Raw genomic sequence first — 22,051 nt, 5'->3', positions numbered from 1 at the left:
ATATATGTCTGCCCAGCGGAAAAAACTGCCCCAAATGAGGTATTTACTAAAAGAAACTTTCTGTGCTTTGGAAACAGAGTTGAAACCCATCACACCTTGGTTACTGATTACACGGAGCCATATAAACCAAGGCCCTGTTGTGTCCTTGGAAACATAACCAAACCCACTAGTAAACACCTGCTTTAAGAAGCACCTGTCAGGATGAGGCTAGGAATGGCTGCAAAGCACTGGTCTGAGGCAGTCAGTCTGAGGCTGGTCCTCACTCTGCATCTACAAGTTTTGGGCCTTTGAGCAAGTCACTTAACCTCTCTCATTTTCAGTTTCGGTAGCTGACTAATTCCTGTGGAAACACCTGGGCTCTACAAGTTCATAACCCTGTATCAGTGCTATCACTATTTCATGCTCATGTACAGTAGACACCGCATGCGCGTGTTCATGACGGAGTGAATAATTGGGTCAACAAACATTTACCATGTGCCAACTGCACATAAATTGCCCTGCCTGGCCTTCAAGAAATAGAAAAATTACAAAGCCAAAGACTCTGACTCCAAAAACCTTCATCTAACAAAGAGGCCAGCAGGAATTACAATTCTGGGCAAAATAATGTAAGTGCTACAAAGGGATACAAACCAGAAATGTTGGCACCTCCCCCATCTCTGCGCCATCCTCCAGTGTCACTTTTACAGACTCCATGCCGTATGTTCCAACATCCTTGCAGTGCCAGTACCTGTGCCAGCTATCTTTTTCAATGAAAAGGCCAATTCCTTTTGTTAAATGCAAGCTTCTTGAAGGAGGTTAATTTTTTCATGGCATTCTTTTTTAAGGAGGCATTTATTATGGTCAATTATTCTTGATGTTTTAAAGCATCTTGAAAGCTGGGCATGGTGGTTCATGCCTGTAATCCCAACACTTTGGAAGGGTGAGGCAGGCAGATCACTTGATGTCAGGGGTTCAAGATCAGCCTGGTCAACATGGTGAAACCCCGCCTCTACTAAAAATACAAAAATTAGCCAGGCGTGGTGGTGCTGCGCACTGTAATTCCAGCTACTCAGGAGGCTGAGACAGGAGGACCCCTTGCACCCAGGAGGCAGAGATTGCAGTGAGCTGAGATCATGCCACCACACTCCAACCTGGGTGACAGAGTGAGACTCCATCTCATAAAATAAAAAAAAACTTTTTAAAAGTATTTTTATCATACTCAAACAGTTTAGATTAAGACTCTAAAAGTCACTATCAGAGCCACGCCTCTAATCTTTTTGATAAGAACAAAAGTGACCAATGTCAATGAATACTCTAATCCCCTGGCCAAGTGTGGTGTGTGTGTAATCTAATATCCTCTCGAAATTTCAACCTGGCAGCATATTTTAATTGTCACATTTGAAGGGTCATGTGACTTAACTTGCCTGCCCTTCCTTTTCTGAGGCTCCTATTTATCCCTCAAGACCCATTTTAAATGCTACCACTCAACCTCCCCAAGCAGTTATTTAAACACTCCTCTGGGATGCCAAAACATCTGTCCATTCCTCTACTATGGCAGATGTCACACTGCCCTGAATTATTTACAAGTATAGCTACCTGTTTCATTGTTTTGCACTCATCACAGTGCTGGAGGAATCATAGCTATAAATGTGAAATAAACAAATACATGAATGGATACACGGACAAATTACACATGCATATAATAATCAAACACCATCCCCAAGTTAAAATTATTCATGTTCTCCTTCTAATCAAATCATTATACCCATTAGCAATATAGTTTTTCTTATTTCCACATTCTAATAGGATATCAGAATCCTGTATATTTTTCTGACGAAGTATTAACCCATTTACCTCTGACCTTTTAGATCGACTCTCAAGGTAAACCTGGAGACAAAAACAAGCAAACAAAAACTACATAGACGAAAAGAGAAAATTAATCCCTAAATAGGAAAATATACTTTAAATGAATTTCACATTTACACATTTACTTTATAAAAGTGATTTCTCCAAATCTCCTATTTACCTTCTTTCATAATGAGATCAGTTTCTAACTGTTTAGAAAAAAAAAAAAGAAAATCTCCAATTTAGTTTACTGAGCTTCATGCAACTTCACAGAGATAGATTCCTGGAGGCTCCAAATGTTAGTGTATTTAGTAACACAACCATTGCTCGTTTCTTTCCTTCTCTCAATCTCATCACAATGAAAATGAGATATTTTAGTCACTCCTCATTCTCACTGCCGCACGAGGCAGGATAACCGCAAACCCAATGGGAAATATGAGATTCCAGCCCCTGAGGAACAAGACTTTCACTCTCGCCCTCCCCCTCACCTGCAGGAGGAACAGACCAAAGGGAAATAACCTCCCGCCCAGAAGCCTCCCTCCCAGCTGCCTACAAAAGAGGCAAAAAGGTCTCACTGCACAAACACTTTGTGTGCACAGAGAACATCACGGGTCAGACAGAGAAGACTTGAGAAAGAAGCCTGAGATATTCAAACTCCAGAATTCTTGGGATCCGTCCAGACTGGGAAGAGACATTCCAGATGTCTAACTCCAGCTCTTCATCTTACCGAAGAGGAGAAAGAGGGCCTGGTGCCTACTTCGTAGCAGATACAGGAGAGTTAACCACGCTCCTGACACTATCTTTCCTCCAGCCTCAGCCTCATCCCCCTCGGGCCACACACACCAGAGACAACACAGGCAGACGCAGGCCAATTACGCATAGAAATGGAAGAGGGTGATTCCTCCTTCAACTGGAGACCTAAATACACAGTAACTATACAAGGGAGATACTACGAGGCCACATCAGTGCACCCAATGAGGGACAGAAATAATCATAATTTTTAATTCAGTTCAAGCCAATGAGCGCTCATCGAGCACCTACTGTGTACAAGAGCCATTGCTGTGTGTTAGGAAACCTTAAAAAAAAAAAAAAGAAAAGAATGTGGTCCATGGCCTTTAGATACATTAGGGAATAGAGGAACACAATTGACCACACTGCAAACTGTACTGTGACTTATGTGATAACGGGAACAAAGCATTCCCAGGGCCCAAAGGAAAACACAAGAAATGCTAACTAGATAAACAGGATTAGAATTGGGGGTGTAATGAAGGTTTTGCAGAAGAAGTCATATTTCCATTGAATCTTAAATAGAGTCTGCTGCTTCAGGTGGAGAAGGCAAGAGCTTTCATCTGAGAGAGAAATTCACTGGACCACAAATACAAATCAGACTGCATGATGTGTTTGGAAAACAGCAGACAGACAGACTCCAGTTGCACAGGGAAAGAGGCACACGGGGTGCTCCCGGCAAAGCAGATCCAAGCAGCGGCTCATCCTAAGCACTGGATGCCACGTTAAAGAATGTGGGCACTATCCTTCAAAAGCAAGTATTTGAAGGGATCTCTGTGCACAACTGACACTCCTGTCTGGGTTTCGAAGGTACGTCTGGCATCAGCGTGGAGAATGGAGACACAAGACTAGGGATGCAGCGAAGCAGCCGAAGATGTTTCCGCAAGGAAAGCGTCATACGGGAAAGTGTCTCTCGCAGCCACCTTTCCTCGGAGCAGTTTCCATCCCGGGCTCTCTTCACGTGAGAAGGTGTGCGCTTCTCAAGCACACACAGAAGAAGAGTCATTTTACCCTTTCTTTCTTTCATTGCCCTTTGCCTGGCGGGGACTCCGTGACTGGACTGCCGGCGAGCTGTGCGGTTGTACGGTACTGGTGTCAAGTCTACTTCTGCCCACGCACTGTGTGTGTGCTCAAAAAGCCCAAGGTGAGGCAGCCAGGAGTCACAGAAAACCTAGGAAGACAGCTGGGCTTCCCAGAAAAGGGGAAAGATGGTGCTCTCCAGCTGTCTACCCGGCTGCCGCTTCCCGCAGTATTGTCACCTGCACTCCGTGGGTCTACACTCAGTGTCCCTTTCACGCTGCCCCAGGCACTGTGCTAGGAACTGGGGTGTGCCAGGCAGGAAGGCATGAGTAAGAAACCATTTAAATCATCCAGAAGGAGAGATGAGACTCAGCCCGGGCAACAATCCTACCAGCAGCTTTGCTGAACACAAAATTAGACATGCTTTCCTTGTCAACCAATAAACCACAGGAGTCTGAATCATGCTGGTGATTTCATCTGAAACACTGGTCAGCTCTCAACTGGGAAGAATTCAGAGGGATGTGCAAGGTGATCCTTGGAGCAGGGAACAAATAGCAGGGCCCCTATTTAGGTTTCCTCATTCATTCTATTCTTTAAAATTGTTTTCTTTGCTGTTATCGCTTATAAAATAACATATATAAACTATACTTTGATATATACAATTTTAAAATAATTTCATATTTGAGATGCATACTCTAAGTATATTTATTTGAAATGCATATGTTGAGATGCATATTCAAAAAAATCTTTTTTGGTGGGGATACGTGATCAAAGAAGTTTGGAGGCCACTGCGATAAAGTTCTGTCTACACACCAAAAGTCAGAACGTCTCTTTTACACACACACAAAAAGCATTTTATTGAGTTCAACTGTGACCCACTCAAACCCACATTACACACCTAAAAGCGAAAAAAAAAAAAAAAAAAAACTAAAGGTGTTACAAAAAGGAACATCATTTTCTATTTTGTTAATGTAAAAGTTTCCTTTATCTTGTATCTCATCTTTCTTCACACGTAAAGGTATTCACAAAAGTTGTGTAGGGAGTTCATAATTTTGCCTAAATCATCCACTGTGTTTAAAAAGCTAAAGCCAACCCTACACTTACAAATACATTTTAGCATTTTATATATATGTATGTGTGTATCTATATATACGTATTTTTTACAAGCCTAATGGTAGAAAATTATATCTAGAAACATTTTTGCCCTTCATTTCTGTGTATTGAGAACTCCAAAACTTTTCTCATTCTAAGCTTCTGTTCATTTTCAACTTTTTATAAACTAAAGTTCTCATATTTCAAAAAATATGGATTAAATTCTCATTTGACCACCAGTAATTGCAATAATAAATTACTTTGGGAGACCAGAGCAAGAGGATCACTTGAGGCCAGGAGTTCAAGACCAGCCTGAGCAACATAGCAAGACCTTGTCTCTACAAAAAAAAAAAATTTTCGTTAACCACATGTGGTGATGCACACCCACAGTCCCAGCTACACAGGAGGCTGAGGCAGGAGGAGCTTCTGAGCCCAGGAGCTCCAGGCTGCAGTGAGCAATGATTACACCACTGCACTCCAGCCTGGGCAACAGCGATACCCTATCTCAGAACAAAAGGAAAGGAAAAGGAAAAGGAAAAGAAAAAGGAAAAGAAAAGGAAAAGAAGGAAGGAAAGGAAGAAAAGAAAAGAGAAAAAGAGAGAAACACTAAAGATTAATTTCATTACAAGTTTGAATGTTGAATACAAGTTAGTATATATTCTTCATACTTACACATTAAGCAAAAATGTATTAAGTCCCTGCTGCATACCATGCACTGTGTTTTAGGTACTGCCTTAACAGGAGTAAAGCGATACCATGATGGAAAGTTAGTCCCCCCCACAGAGTGGAAGAGCAGACTTTGTCTCATTCACACCTCAGCACCTAGAACAGTGCCTGCCTGGCACCTGGCAGGGCACAATAAATACTTCTTCACTGTCTCCCCTGAGGACCTTACAACCCAGTGGGGATGGAGAGTGGGGAAAAAAAGAAATTCATAACATTTGCAAATAATTACAATATTGTAATATTCCTATTCATATACAAAAAATATCTGACAATAATTTCCATCTCCCTTCTTCTCTGCACAATGAAAATCTTGGATGTAGCTCAGAGAGAGTTTAGATTCACTGCATGGTCTATTTCTAGTTTTAATTACAATGCTTGGCAAAGCTGAGGAGGAGATCATTTCAATTCATTTCAAAAATAACTCTCATTCAATACAAGGAGATGGGATTTTTCACACTTGTAAATTTTTTTATTTACTTGATAATTAAGACGGTTTGGCATATAAATAAAGCATTTTCTTAGCAACTTTGGTCTAGTGAAGATGCAGAGCTGTTTATCTATTAATAAAAATAAAATGGCTTTCCTCAAAAAGTAAAAACTTACACTTGCCTTCCAAACAGACTCAGTTTCATTTCTGGCCCTTTTTAATCCAGAGAAAAGACAGCTGTTCAAATCAAACATGGAGCATAAAGCTGGATGAAGCCCCTCCAGTACTTACTGATCCGTACAACTCCCCCTTCTCATTCATCCCGAGGTAGAGTCCACTGTCCACGCCTCGAATGCTGACCAGGCCCACCGCTATACTGATAAATTCCAGAATGCCTGTAAACAAAGGGTAGAAGACAGAGGACAGGTCAGAGCACACAGCATGTCCTTAAGAGTCCCAGCATCCCTGAGGTTTTGGAGAGGACACTGAGCCCACCTCCCCACTTGGACAACCCCATGCTAGTTAAAAAAGTGTCTTCTCTTTTAAAATCACTGTGTAAAAGAATTGATTTCCAACTAAATTCTATCTTATAATGATACAAAAATACTTACCAACATTTTAAAAATTAAAAAGCTAGTATCTACATAGATATGCCAAGAAGTAATAGGACAGAAAAACCAGTGTGTACATAATCTAATTAACTTAAAAGAGTAGAATTTAAGAGAAAGACAATCTACATCCACTTTGTAAACATGAAGTTAAGTATCTGTGATTCTCTTATTTTGAGAGACGTAAGACCATTCGCTAAACAGAATACTTTTTTTAAAAAAGACAATCTACTTCCACTTTATAAACATGAAGTTAAGTATCTGTGTGTGAGTATCTTGCTCTTGGACTTCCCAGCCTTTAGAACTGGGAGAAATAAATACCTGTTTAAGTAGCAAAAAAAAAAGAAAGTATTCTGTTTAGAGAATGGTCTGTCTCTCAAGGAGAATGAGGTGCTAACTAAAGCTTTGACTGGTTTATACAGAAAATTATCCAGCTCTGTATTGTGTAGCTTTTTTTTAACTCTATCTAGAAAACTAAAAATACCCACATACATCCCAAATATTTTTGCTTAAACAAAGTATTGGTTTCTGCTATGCTTATCTAAACCTCGAATAGATAGTTAAGCAATTAAAATAATAATATTCTGAAGAGATAATACTGCTCTTGATTTAAAGTAGGCATGGAATGCTGTATCCCAAAATCAAATCAACACAATGATCTTCTTTTACTTCCTTCTTTCCCCTTGCTTACCTCACTAAGAATAACACCTAAGCTGGGCATAAATCCAGAATTTTATGGCCACACAACAGCAGCTTCAATTTCTCTAACTATATTGTGGTTATAAGATGATTAGCCCACAGTATATTTAGGACACTGCTATTTTTTTTTTTTTTTTTTTTTTTTTGAGATGGAGTCTCGCTCTGTCGCCCAGGCTGGAGTGCAGTGGCACAATCTCGGCTCACTGCAAGCTCCACCTCCCGGGTTCACGCCATTCTCCTGCCTCAGCCTCCCGAGTAGCTGGGAGTACAGGTGACAGCCACCACGCCCAGCTTTTTCTTTTTTGTGTATTTTTTAGTAGAGATGGGGTTTCACCATGTTAGCCAGGATGGTCTTGATCTCCTGACCTCGTGATCCACCCGCCTCTGCCTCCCAAAGTGCTGGGATTACAGGCATGAGCCACCACGCCCAGCCAGACACTGCTAATATTATTTGTACTCAGCAATTTTTTTCCTTTTTATTGTAAACTAAAGTGCTACATTTTATGTAGACCTTACATTAATGCATATCAAATACTGAGTTATTTTAAAAATACTTTCAAATATTAAAAATTTTACTTACATTTAAGAGTTCAGAAAAAAACTTACGGTAACAATGTGCTATAGTCAGTCTCATGTGACTAATAAAAAAGCACTTACATGAATTTTCAACAATTAATTTTGCAACTCTCTCAAAATACACTGGTGCTGCAATCAAAAGAAGACATGAACAGCATAAATCTAATAAAGGATTAACTCAAGAGGAAACTATTCCAAGGTGAAGTAAAAAGAAGAGCTATTTCTTCTAAAGGGGTATTCCTAATTCTTTTTTAAGGACAAAATGTAACAAATTTATCTTGTGCTTACAGTTTACAGAATATCTAAAGATTCAAATTTAATTATTTTAATAGGATGTTAAATAGTATATAAAAAAATAAAGTAAAATTACAAATCGTGTTTTGAATCTGATAATCTATGACTCTGATGGAAGATACATCCAAAAGAAGCCAGTTTATTACTAGCCTTCCCTACTCACAAAGCACATGGGAATATAAATAAAGCAGTATTTCCATGAGATTCATTTCTCACGAATCGCTCCCTTTTTGATGCATTTTATTTCATTGTACTACTTCTAATTCTTCTGAGTCAAAAATAATTAAAATTGTGGCATTTTATTACTATTAGCAGTCAAAGGTATGTGAATATCTTCTTAGTTACCTGAAAGCACACCAAAATGTGGGTCATACATATCCTGAAATTAGTGTAAGGAGTTAATGTCCAATTTTCATCGTAAGATGAAATGCAGAAACATCTGGTCCCTTTTGAGGTCTGAACGATTTAATTTACCAGATCAATAAGGAAAGGTTTAATCATAAAACTAAAGGATATTTGCAGCTTCTAAGGAGGCATGTGATGATCTTTGTTTTCTCCACACATGGAGTAGCTGAGAACTAATAATGAGTATTAGCCAATGTTGCCCATCAGGTCCAACAAAGAGTAAGGTGTATGATTTCACAAAACCATTTCACTGGCTGGTCTGCAGAACATCAAGAAAAAAAAAGTAACAACAGCAGCAGTGATAACTGTAATAGCGAAAATCCTCGAGCATTTAGTCTATGCCGAATGAGAGGCCTTCTCTCATTTAATCCTCAGAACAACTCTAGGCATTACAATATTCTAATCCCCAGTGTACAAATGGGGAAATTGAGGTTTAAGGAGGTTAATAATTAGCCCCCAAGCAATTGGACTCCAAAACCTATTTCCTTAACTATTATGCACATCTTACATTTGGTTTTACCTTTTTTAATGTTTCTGTGATTTCTGTAACATTTTCATATAGTTGAGTTCTGAAAGTATTATCATATAATTTGGAAATGAAGATATTAAGATATCTATCTAGTTTCTTTTTCTGGCATTGACAAGACAGCTGTAATTCATATTCGTTCATTTTTTCATTCAAGAAGCTATTATTGAGGGATTATGATAAGCCAAGCACCATGCCATTTATTGAGTATATAAAGATGAACCAGATATAGCCTAGGTCCTATTACTCTCAAATTTTTGCTCACCATCTGTTGGGAAGAAGGACACGTAAACAGATAAATATAACAAGAGTGTGGCGAACGCAGTGAGAGGTAACTGTTCAGGGTATGGGCAGTCCAAAGACGGGCAGCTCATCTGGGTTTCTGAAGGCAAGTCAGAAGCTTCCCAAGAAAATAAATACCTGAGATAAGTCTCCAAAAAGCTATCCAAGTGAGAAGGAACTACCTAGTGACCCCTGGTGGAAAAGATTTCATCACCTCAAACCACCACCCATTTCTCTGCAGTTTCTTAAAAATAGAGACCTCAAAAGAATAGCCCAGCTTTTTATGTGGTCACCTCAGTGATGCAAGGACAAGTAGACTACCTGAACGTAGGGGTCACATTCATTCTCCCCCACGCAAAGAATTCCACTGTTGTAAGGTCAGGAAGATCTGGCAACCTCGCAAAAGGATCCCAGCCCAACCAGACCAGAAACCTCATCATTCCTGTTACCCTCCTGTTCACAATAAATTCTATAAACTCAACCAGGTCCATTCACCTCTCTCTGGGGTGGAGCTGGTGCCAGGCAAGTGCTTCCAACTACACTCCCTGAGTACAACCTGCTCCACATGTTACCTGCTCACATGACTGGGCAGCACAGGGGGGCTGGATCAGTAATAGCCAGAAGTCCGTGCAGAGACCTCTGAATGTTTAATGATCAAGGAGAGAGAAACGGAAAGAAGGAATGAGCAAAGAAAAGGAAGGAAGGAAGAGGGGAGGAGGGAGGGAGGGAATGATGAGATTGTGCCTAAAATTAGAACTATGGCACACACGTGTACCATGGCAGCCTGTCCCTCATTTTGGGCAGACACAGCCTTGACATCCTTAGCTCAGAAGGCCCACAATAATGGGTAGTGATAGGGTGACATGGGAAGCACAGAGTCGGTGACTACTGTCATTTCTTTATTGTCTTCCACAGCAGTCAGCAGTTCCAAATGAGGACAAGCTCATTGGGACCCCACTGGATTTGATGAGGTGTGAGATCATCCATGGTCCATGAGAGACCAGGTCAATGCCTGGACTATTTCAGGAAAATCACCACACCAGACCTTGCCCGTTGCTCCAGACTCACTGTTAGTGACTATCCCCAGAGCTGATGGGCTGCCCCAGTTCTGTTCACATGCACCATTATCAAAAGCTGGCACCGCCCCCTACAGCCCATCTGTGCTGGGCCTCACCTCCAAGGCCACGCGAGGCCAGCAGTGGGAGAGCAAGGCAGTCAGAGCTGCTCCACTCTGGCCCTCATGACATGGTCCTCTGACCTAAGAGCCCCCGACGCATTACAGAAGTGCACTCTTCAGGCCACGCAAGTATATGCAGACTGTGGAGAGGGGCAGGGCATGAGGCTGCAGAACGCTCATGATTAAGCCTCTTCCCTGAAGAGCTTCCTGCTCACCCAGAGAAGCTCAAACCAGGGCTGCCAGATCAACCATCTCAGATCCTGCACCGGGGTAAATTCGGATCTGTAGCAACTTGAGCACATCTCAGAGTTTACATAGGAAATGACTAACCGAATGGGAGTTATAACTCCACCAATTTTTCCAGAACCTGAAGCAATCCTAAAACCATCTCCTTAAACACCCAGTGTTTTCCTGAGACATTGAAGAGTCAGATACATAGAACAGAATTAAAGTTCAAAACCCAGGAAATAAGTTTGAAACACCCGTTAAAAAAAAAAAAATCATACTATCATATTTCTTCCCTCTAGTAAAACTTTCACCTGACCCCCCTTTGAATAGAAGCCCCAGTTTGGGCGCTCATCTGAGATCCTGAAGACCGGCCTTTCAGAGCCACCTAACCCCCGCCAAAAAGGGAACACACTTAGGCTTCCCAAGCAAGCTAAATAGCATATCAGGCCCAGCGTTCATGTTTTTATTATTTTACATTACTTTTTCCCCAAATGATTTTCTGCTCACTTTTTTGCCCATCTAGCAAGGCTGGAGTGCTTTAAAATTAAAAGTGAGCTATATATACATATAGGTATGTAGATATACAGATGAAACAAGACATCTCGCTTCCCCAGCCTACTGCAGAGATACAATTGCGAGTTCCTTTTCTCCTTGTTCAATCTTATCTCCACACCACCAACCCCGGGGGGGGTGGGGAACCACAAAGGGCTCCTTCAAGGTCCCACCTAAGTTGTCACCTCCGCAGCTCCTGCTGGAACAGTAAGACTCCCCCACCCCCAAGTCCTCTGCACTGCTGCTGCTGTGTCACTGCCAAGCTTGCCAGCAGCTGCAGTCACCTGCGGCTGCATGGGGGCGGCAAAAATCCTTTTTCCAGCAGGTTTCCTTCTGCTGTTTCATTTCAGGTAGAAAATGCACCTTCTATTTTAATCAAGGTGTAAACCCACCCCGCCCCCCACCTACAGTTACTCTTTTCTAGAGAAACTGAGTGTGAGGACGAAGTCCCCAGAGGGGAGCCGGGCTGCGGAGGGGAGGCTGCTGCCAGAGGAGGAGGAGGGCCGAAGGTGAGGCCGCCGCGGCGCGCGGGAGCGCCAGGTGTGCCAGAGCCGGGGCGCTGCAGCCCCCTCGCCCCCTCCCGGCGCCCGTGCCCTCCCTCCGCCTTCCCCGCGTGCGCCACGGGGTCCTAGCGCCGCCGCGGCCTCGTTCCGGGCGGGGCTGGGAAGGCGAGGGTAGGAGGCTCCCGGCACACGCACCACCGCTCTGCGGAGGTTGCTAATATTGGGACCTGCCGCAGCGGCAGCAGCGGGAGACCGCGGCATTGCTGTCACCCCGGGGGCCTGCTTCTCACTGCAACCGGATGAAAGACTTAAATAACCCTCCTGCCTCACCCTGCTTCCCCACCCCCACTGCGCACAGCCACCCACTCAACTCCATCCCAGCCAGGGTGAGTGGCACAGCGGAGCGCCAGGGCGCCCTTCCCCCTCGGCCGACGCCAGGCCGACGGGCTAGCTCGCGGCTCGTCGCCCCCAGTCCCCAACCTGGACCGGGGCTTCCGCTCCCCTCTCATCCAACACTACCCCCTCTCCCCTACCCCCAGCCTCTACATCCACCCCACCAACACAGTGCCGAGAGTGCCTAAGGAGTGGAGATGCCACTTCCTTGGCAACACCTTTCTCCGACCTCTAGGGGTGAGGGGTCTAGCTTTTTGTTTGACGGTTTCTATCGAGCCACTGTAGCCCGCCGCGGTCCTCGTCGTTCACCCTAGAACGCGCCTCTCCTGCCCTCCCCCGTGGCCCCCGCCCTTGCATCCGCGCTTTCCCCAGTGGCAGAGTTACGGGATTTCTAATGACTCGATTGCGTGTGGCAAACGTCCTATTCTAAAGGTGACTGCATCAAAAAAAAAAAAAATGCTCATGGAGGGAAGGGGTGCGTGGAGGAGCCCCAACTGGAACATCCCATAATCTCTGCACACCAGGGCCCAGCCGTGCTGCACCGGAGTTCCAACAGGGTCTCTCAAAGACAAGCTCGGCTGATCCACACAATAAAACTGGCTCGGGCCTGCCGCGGCGCCCCTGCAGCCGTGCGCCCCCGCCGCGCTCCCGCGCGCACCCCGGGCTCCCCCGGCTGTGAAGCCGGAGCCGAGGCGGGGGCGCGGGAAAGCCAGATCGCGATCGGCGAGCTCGCGAGCTCTGCTCTCGGAAAGCGGTTAACAATAGCACGCCGCCCCCTCCGCCCGCCTCCGCGGCCCTTTGTCCCCCCACCCCCACTCCTTCCCCTGCGGCTCCGGCCAGGGGCCCCCGACCCACCTCCCGGGCACCACGGAGCCCTTCAAGTCTCCACAACCCGGCTGCGTGCTTCAGAAGAAGGGGAGGGACACGGAATGTGACAGGGGAGCTCAGGGGTCCGACCTCCAGCCCGTCCTCTGTCCCCGCCACCAACTCTCCTGCCGCTGCGCGCGCCTCCAGCTGTTCCCACACCGCAAACCACCGCGCTGCCTGGGGCGGCGGCTGTCAGCCCCGCCAGACCCACTCTCACACACAAAGAGAAAGCGAAGGGGCTCAACTTGGGCCAAAATGAAAAACCGGATTCCCTAAACGCGGCCAGAAGTGTTTCAGCCCCTGCCTGCCGCCCCCCGGCCCCCGTGGTCCCCGCAGCACTGAAGGGTGCACCCGAGCCGGGCGGAAAGGGAGCCAGAACGCGAGCGCGTTTAGGACCGCGCGGAGCCGGCCAGGCAGCCGCTAAGTGCGCCGCGGGGCCCGGGCGGCCGAGCGGGCACCTGCCGGCCGCGAGCGCGGGAGGGCTGGAGCTCCGGCAGCCTGGCACACCTAGGTCGGCCGCCCACGCCGCTCGCCTCGGCCTGCGCGGCCCCGACACCCTGCGGGTGGCCGCCGCAGCCCCGGACACACTCGCTCGCCCACCCAGGGCCGCCCACTGCCTGTTGTTCTGGTATCGAACGCTAGGCAGGGTGGCAGCCCTTAAAGAGGCCAGATGGAAACAGCACTTTACTTAGTAAAGTTTAGTCTTCTCTTTGCAACAACCAGAATCTACCTTTACGTCTGGGGTGGGGAGGGGATAGTTATATTTCAACTGAATAATTGCAAAGCGAAGAGCTATAACTTTTTTTTTAAGCAGCGAGAGGAGACAGCCAGAGCAATTTCACACTACTAGGCTCAGCTGTGGGCTTAGGCTCAGGGGTGAGCACGAGGAGCAAATCCTGGGCCTCGTGGATCTGGGACCATACCCAGCCCAGGCCTGAATCCTCCTCACCTTCTGGCATCATCCGCAGCCGCACGAAGCTAAACATACAGTTTAGATTGTGTTCAACATCTGGCACTAAAGCATGAGGAAGAAAAATCACCACAGGACTTTATTTTTTACGACCTAGTTTAAGTGTTGTCAGGTGGGTTCACTCAGAAGTTAACTCCTTCTAACAGTCTAGTTGCCCAAACTGGCGCTTAATTTTTTTTTTTTTTAAGTAAGGAAAAAACTCAAGAGTACACCCAATTATGACTGTTAGTTGACTTCGTGCTGTTGGGCTCAGGGTGCCCAGGCAAGCACGTGTGTGCAGGCATAAAGTGGGCAGAGCCACCAGCCCTCGAGTCTGCAGCCCTCAGTGCTGAGTCACAAATACCCTCCGCTGAAAAATGAAATCCTCGGAATGCCCTTTAAAATTAGCTCGCAGCGTTTGCACGCGCGCACACACTCACACCAGAGAGCCACGCAGGAGACACACAGGGCTGCACACTATGGAAATTTAAAAGCAGAGGTTGTCACTCGATAGCTGGAAGGACAAAAACCCCTGAGCGTCCTGCCTCTTCCCAAGTCATTTTCCCCACGCCTCTGCCCCAGCTTTTCACGGAGCCTAAAATATGACTTTAGTCCTCTCAACAGGACAATCCGTCAGCAACCTTCGCCTATGGGGCTTTCAGACCCTCACAGGGGGGAATAAACAATGCGCTTAATATACAGTTCAAGCAGTATACTTATTAGAGGAAAGCGGGAAAGGAAAAAAAAAAAACACCTTAATTTGGGTACAAGATACCCACTGCCTTCAAGAAACTGCATTAAGTTCTTAGGAGTTAATGATTACAGCTTTAAACTCGTGCAATCAGTCCATTCAAAAGAAACTTCCTAAACCCGTGTATCTGATGCAAAAGAACTGGAAACTTGTATTATATTCATAAATTATGCCCCCCTTTAAATTAAAAGTAGGGGGCCTTTCAGGGTATACTTGCATCAGTGCCAGCGGCAGATCTGCAATTCCGGAGGCATTTTTTTTTTTCTGAGCTGGCAAGACAGAGAGAGAGATACAGAGAAAGAGGGGAGGAGGGGAGAACCCTTCCCACGTCCTCCACCCGGCCACCACCTTCTTGGTAGTTATAATTTCAACATGCCATCTCATGGACACTAAAGGGTTAATGGTATACCTACCAAATCGGCTGTGGTCTTTCCTGGTTCCCTGGATAGTACCATTGGGGAAGATTTCTAAGTGAAATCCAGTCCTGCAGTATAGCTGCCTCCGCCTGAGAATCCCCTTTAAATGATCCAAGTCCGTGACTGCGGGTCCCCTGGGGAGCCCCCCTGCTTCGGACTGACCCAGGTGGTCACTTAACAAAACCGGGCTGTCCACCGGCAACACGGGCACATTCCCAAACGGAACCGCATCCTGCACACCGAAATAGTTCCCAACTTCACCTAAGGGAGCCATCGGAGGACTCGGCTTTTGGAGCACAAGAATAAACAATAATGATGGTGTCAACCAAAGAGATATTAGGCGAGGTATATCCAACTCCCCTCCCTTACTGCAGTTGCAGAGAGAGAAAAAAAAAAAAAGGTTCTTTTCTTCAATCCATTAAATGCATAAATAAAAGTAATCTGCTGTTTCACTGGCACAGGTTCAAGGTCAAACCACTGATAGTCTAAGAAACCACCACTTTATACTCACACACTGACATACTGATAAACGTATCTATGTATCTCTATAGACAGATCCCCAGCTCTTAGCAGGCAGGAAGGTCTTCATCCCATCCGACCGTAATAAGGAAAAAAAATCCGTAGTTTCTCCATTTGGTTTGAGATCAGAATGACCATAGCAACTTAAATGCCTAGGCGTTATTATAGGGATTTTTAAGATGCACGGGCTACGTCAGAATTTACGGATCCTGACTCCAGGAAGGCATGCGCTGTTTTTACTCTCTAACCGACTCTGCAGACATCAGCATGAATCCTTCAAGGGGAAAAAAAAAATCTCACGTTGGTGGCGGCGACAAATCTCCCCTCCCGGTCCCCCCTCCAAAAAATGATAATAATAATAAAACAAAAAGAAGAAGAAACTTTAGGCGTCCAAAGCTAGTATCCAGGATTCTCCAGAGGCTCGGCAGATGTCCATTGGCTTAGAACGGGTGGCGAGCGGCGAGCGAGGAGAGCCGCGTCCGGGAGCTCGCGTGCCGCCCAGGCTGCCGCGAACAGGTGTTGCCGCGCCGGCTCGCGGAGCGTTGTAGCCGGGCGGAGCGCTCCTCCTGCGCAGCCCCCGCCGGCGCGCAGAGTGGCGCAGGCAGCGGCATTGGGCTGGGTTTAAGGTAGCGCCGCGGCCGCCCGGGCTCCCCGCGGTCCTAGCGCCCGGCCTGCTGCCCGCGCCGCTCTGCGGCAGGCGAGGTGCGGCGCGCCAGAGCGCAGGACTTCCTCGGGAGGCAGTCGAGGAGCCCTGGCTTTACAAAGAAAAGCAAATGAAAGATGCACTGCGAGAGGCGGGAGGAAGAAACACTGAGTCTCCCGAGACTCAAAAGTTCTCCTGCAGAACAGAAGCCGGTAACCTAAAATCTAGCTGGCTACATTGATGGAGGGTCAGAGTGAAACTGGGAAACTAGTTTTCACGTGGGCTCTGTAACCTTGCGTTGTATTATAGAATATGCCTGAGTTGAGAGAGTCGGAGGGAAGGGGAGCTGATTTAATGGGCTTGCATGGCCATGGCAGTTTCTCTTCCATTCTTTGGCCACACACGCAGAAGCGCAAACTATGTTGCAAGTAAGACCAACCCCTCTTCCCAGTCACACACACACACACACAAACACACACACACACACACACACACACACACACACACACGCAGATGCGGCCACCGTTTCGGTTTTGTTTGGAGCGTTCTGCTGGGCATCTTTGGGTTGGGGCTATGTTTAGGTCCCGCCCCGCTGCTCCGGTCCCGACGGCCGCAAAGCAGTCGGCAGGGGGGCGCCAGAGAACCTTCTCTGTCCCCGACTTCGACTCGGGCGCGCGTCTTCGGGAGTCTGGGTGGAGGGGAGCGCTCCAGTGGGCTTCCTCTCGCCCCAAACCACGCTGCTTAGGACGAGCCGCGCCAGCCCAAGCCCTGCATCGGCTCGGGGAGGCGAAAGGCGAGCGTCTCACTCCACCGTCCGAAGCCCCCCGCGGAGCTGGGAGGGCCGGGCACTGGATGCTTGCTGGGCGCCCGGGGGCCGCAGCCGCTCCTTCTTGCTCTGCCCCGCGGGGCCGCACGTGGAAGCCTGAGCTCCGTTGCGCGGGCTCGGGTTTCTGCTAGCCGCCGGAGGCCTTCGCGCCCAGCAGGAGTCAGGGACAAAGAAACCCGCCTCCGGGGGCCGCCAGGGGCCCTGCCGGGCCGGGCCCGCCCGAGAGACTGGAGGCGGCGCGCTCTGCACCCGGACAGCCTGCCTGCGCCCGGATCTCCAGTGGCTGCGGGCGCGGAGTGCGGCGCCCCCCAACACACACATACATACACACACACACACACACTCGCCCACAGCCTTCCCGCGGGGCCCCCCTTCCCTCCCCCTGCTCCTCTTTGTTCACATTGTCTTAGAAACGGCCCGACTCTCGGGTCAAGATGGTGAAAGTTGCCGAGACTTGAGCGCAGCTCCAGACTGCGGGGCGTGCAACTGAGAAGCAAAGTCTAAAGCAGAGACTGAACCCCTGCGGTGGGGAAGCGAATCAAAACCTCTTTATGGGGGAGAAGTCGGATCCGCCTTAGTAGTCAGCTAAAGGCTGGAGATGCAGAACTGCGGTTGGCCCTACTCCGGACGGGAGGGCTTCGCCTGAAGACGAAACGGAGCGATGAATTTGCAGATTTCGGGGGCGCTGGAGGTGCCAGCGACCTGGAGCGACCTTCCCCTGCCCTCCGGGGAGGAAGGCGTGCTCCGGCCCCGGCGAGGAGGAAGGAGAGAAGAGCGAGGTGGTCCTCCCCTCTTCCTTTCCCACCCCCCTTTGCCGCAGTCCAGGGTCATTGGGTGTCCGGGGCTGACTCGGTGCGTCTTGCTTACGTGTTTCTGAAGCATGAGAGCCCTGCCCCGTGGTATTTGCAGCAGTCACATCCGCGGTGGTACAGAGCGGGCTTTAACGTTAACTGCTCGGCGGCAGATACAAGAAGCTGGGTAGGAAGTGTCACTTCTCATAAACCACCCGAGTCGCTCGCATTAATCTCCCAGGCAGCCAGCAGCGATGGGTACAGCAGGGGCGTTCCTCGACCGGTTGGGTACAATGCGCCGGGATGGTTACTTAGTGGGGGAAAAAACGATGGAAGAAACAGAGACAGGCCCAGAGAGAGACAGGGAGACGCTTCATAAGAAGAGAAACGAGCAGCACGTGGACATTGGACATTTCCAGTGAAGACAAGACTGGGACCATCTCCACCAGCTGTCTCCAACCACATTCTTTCGGTCTGAATTTAGATTGTCATCCAATGAGCAAAGACCATTTCCGCTTCCGAATCCTGCAGCGTGTGACTGTCGCTTTAAAAAGCGTTGCAGCAGCGGGAGAGAGGGCGAAGTAGCTGATGGAGCACTTTCCCAGGTTGAGCAGCCTCCCCCACTGCAGTTGGCTTGATCCACATTTCATCCGCATCCCTAACTCCAGCTGCAAGAAGCTTTTGCTGCTTCCTCGCCCCTTTGCCTTCCCCATCAGATTTCTCTTGCTTGGTTTTGCTGGTTGGTTTGGTCTGGTTGTTTTTCTTATTATAGTAAGAGAAACAATGTGCTTCCTTGCACTGGCCACATCACATTTTTCCTGTACTCACCCCTCTCGCTAGGGCTGACATCCTCAAGGTTCCTTCACAGCTCTGGCAAAACCATGAGCTCTCATGTCCAGGACTATGAGTATGTTTTACAAGTCTTCTTCAGTGAGTATATAGATGTTAGTATTCAAAGAAGACTGAGGCCTTGCCTTCTAGAGACACGTGGTTTAATTGGGTTAATAACTCCTGCCTGGAAAGACTGTTGTTAGGAGTAAAAGGAAAAAAAAAAATGCACACGAAACAAGCAGCACATAATAGACCCTCAAGACATAGTCGCTATCATTACACTATTCCTTATATAGTCCCCCCATGGATTACCCCCATGGGGGTATTCAGCAAACACTGTTATTGATTTTAATCCCAAAGCTCCCTGAGGCTCTCTCTTCTCAAAACGTTTTAACTCCTCTTACTTTCCTTCTTCCCCTTCCCTGTGTTTTCTATCATGTTTGTCATCTGTCTTTTCTGTTGTCAATTTAGTACTTAAGCCCAAATGGGAATAAAGGACAAGAGAAGTAAAGAGGGCTGTGAACAGGAATGGGAGCCCGCAAATCTGAAACACATCGTCTGACCCTCTGCCTACTCCCTGCGTGGCTACGGGCCCTCTCCTCACGGGTCCCAGCTCTGCTGGGAAGACTGGTTCGTGTAGGTTAAACTGGCCTGTCAGCTATAAAGTCCTATGCAAATTGGAAGTGGCCCTTTGGAAAAGGTCCACCTTCCCCGCTTTGTTCATTAGTTTGTCTTCCTTCAGTTTCCCTGGACCCCAGATACAAATCAGTACAGGGTCATTTCATTCCTTCTCTACAATAAAGGTGTCACTGGGCCTCTGCCTTTCCATCTGTATCCTTCCTTCTCCTCCTCCCCACCCCACAACCCTTCACTCTACTTACAGGCTTTTGTTTAGGAGCTGTAAGGAGCATGGGATGGAGGGGAGTGGTTTGGGAAGGCTGAAGTCTCTTCCCAGTGTGATCCCAGGAACTAGGTTTGAGTTTCATGGTAAGAGGATAGACCCCTGGCAGCCACCATTTATTGACTGCTGTGTTTCCAACACACTGCTAAGTGCTTTTGTGTTTTATCTTCTTAATATTGAAAACTGTCCTATGAGGTATTATTTTATCCCATATTATAGATGAGGAAACTGTGGCTTATAGAAATTAAGTAGCATGCCTATTGCCTCGGTGCTAATAAATGGTGGAGTCAAGTTCATAGACGTCAGACCTTCATTTTGTAACACTGCCCTCAATTATAACAGGCATATACTTTTAAATTTTTTAATAGCATGTCTTCTCAAAATACACAGAAACAAATGATAGTAATATATACTTGTATATATCAACAACCAGTTACACCGAGTGTATATAAACAACAACTAGTTAGAAGACAAAATGAAGGAAGGAAAAGACCCCAGTTACAATATGTTTTTTAAAAAGGAAAGGAAAGTGAAGGAAGGAAGGAAGGAAAAGAGAGATAAGATCACTAGGGATAGAATTAACAAGAAGCAGCAGCTGGGTAGGAAGTGTCACTTCCTATCTATATGAAGATCTATATGAAGAAAAAAAAAATTTATTTTTGAGATGAGGTATCACTATGTTGCTCAGGCTGGTCTCTAATTCCTGGGCTCAAGAGATCCTCCCACCTTGGCCTCCCAAAGTGCTGGGATTACAGGCATGAGTCACTGCTCCCGACCAAGAAATACATATGTATGTTTTTTTGTTTTTGTTTGTTTGTTTGTTTGGAGACACAGTCTCACTTTGTCACTCAGGCTGAAGTGCAGTGGCCCGATCTCGGTTCACTGCAACCTTGAACCTCCTGGGTTCAAGTGATTCTCCTGTCTCAACCTCCCGAGTAGCTAGGATTACAGGCATGTGCCACCACACCTGGCTAATTTTTGTATTTTTAGTAGAGATGGGGTTTTGCTGTGTTGGCCAGGCTGGTCTTGAACTCCTAACCTCAGGTGATCCACCAGCCTGGGCCTCCTAAAGTTCTGGGATTACAGGCGTGAGCCACCGCACCTGGCCTGACCAAGAAATATCTTAAAATATTTCTTGGAATACAAAAGATGTCCTGAACAAATTGAAAGGCATATCATATTCTTAGATAGAAAAATTATATTTCATAAATATATAATCCTTCCTAAATTAATCTAAAAACAATAACAATAAAAATGTCATATTGTTTAAATTAGATACACTGATGCCACAGGTGATATGGAAAAATAAAATTCACAAGAAATTTTTTTAACAAGAAAAATTAAGGGGTAACTAGTCATACAATATTTTAAAATATTTTTAAAGCTATAATAATTAGAACAGAGTATCATATGAATTATTTATATTAGCCTATGAATAAACAGATAAAGCAAGAACAGAGTAGAAATTATAAAGATAGATCCAAATACATATTAGAATTTTATATATGATCATCAACTAATGGGGAAAAAAATGAACTATGAGTAAATGGTTTTGAAACAACAGAATAAACAAATAACACAAGTAGTATTTATTCTTCATACTTTACATGAGGATAAAACTCAAATGCAAATATTTTAAATGTAAAAAATAAAACTATAACAAGTCCTAAAGGAAGCAATGAAAGAATTTCCTTTTGATCTGATCTGAATTGTGAAGGCCTTTTTAAATGTATCATAGAATCCAAGTGCCTAAAAGAATATTGATAAATGCAACCACACACAAAACATTTTTTAACTGCATGGGAGAAAAACATGAATTCAAAAGATAAATGATGAAATGGAAAAATGCATCTCATATAAAGGACTCATTTTTCTAATATATAAAAAGCTAGCTGGCATGATGGCTCATGGCTGTAATCCCAACACTTTAGGAGGCAGAGGCATGAGGATCACTTGAGGCCAGGAGTTTGAGGCCAGCCTGGGCAACATAGCAAGACTCTGTCTCTACAAAAACTTAAAGAATTAGCTGGGTGTGCAGTTAGAATGGTAATCATTAAAAAGTCAGGAAACAACAGGTGCTGGAGAGGATGTGGAGAAATAGGAACACTTTTACACTGTTGGTGGGATTGTAAACTAGTTCAACCATTATGGAAAACAGTATGGCGATTCCTCAAGGATCTAGAACTAGATGTACCATATGACCCAGCCATCCCATTACTGAGTATATACCCAAAGGATTATAAATCATGCTGCTATAAAGACACATGCACACATATGTTTATTGCGGCACTATTCACAATAGCAAAGACTTGGAATCAACCCAAATGTCCATCAGTGACAGATTGGATTAAGAAAATGTGGCACATATACACCATGGAATACTATGCAGCCATAAAAAAGGATGAGTTTGTGTCCTTTGTAGGGACATGGATGCAGCTG

At 46.1% G+C, this 22,051-nt stretch overlaps 1 protein-coding gene across 1 annotated transcript in view; it reads right to left on the bottom strand.

The window, feature by feature from the left end:
* Nucleotides 1-16,217, bottom strand: part of FGF9 (fibroblast growth factor 9) — a 32,507-nt gene extending 16,290 nt beyond the window's left edge. The window contains exons 1-2 of the mRNA XM_005585470.3: nucleotides 15,099-16,217; nucleotides 6,167-6,270 (exon numbers count right to left, since the gene is read on the bottom strand). Of these exons, the coding sequence (XP_005585527.1) occupies nucleotides 6,167-6,270; nucleotides 15,099-15,375 (381 nt within the window). The 5' untranslated portion in view covers nucleotides 15,376-16,217. The remainder of the gene's footprint in view (nucleotides 1-6,166; nucleotides 6,271-15,098) is intronic.
* Nucleotides 16,218-22,051: the final 5,834 nt, after the last annotated feature.

This window comes from Macaca fascicularis, chromosome 17 (assembly GCF_037993035.2).
Source record: "Macaca fascicularis isolate 582-1 chromosome 17, T2T-MFA8v1.1".
NCBI lineage: Eukaryota > Metazoa > Chordata > Mammalia > Primates > Cercopithecidae > Macaca > Macaca fascicularis.
The sequence above is the reverse complement of the archived record's forward strand: the minus strand, read 5'-3'. Positions and strand labels throughout refer to the sequence as shown.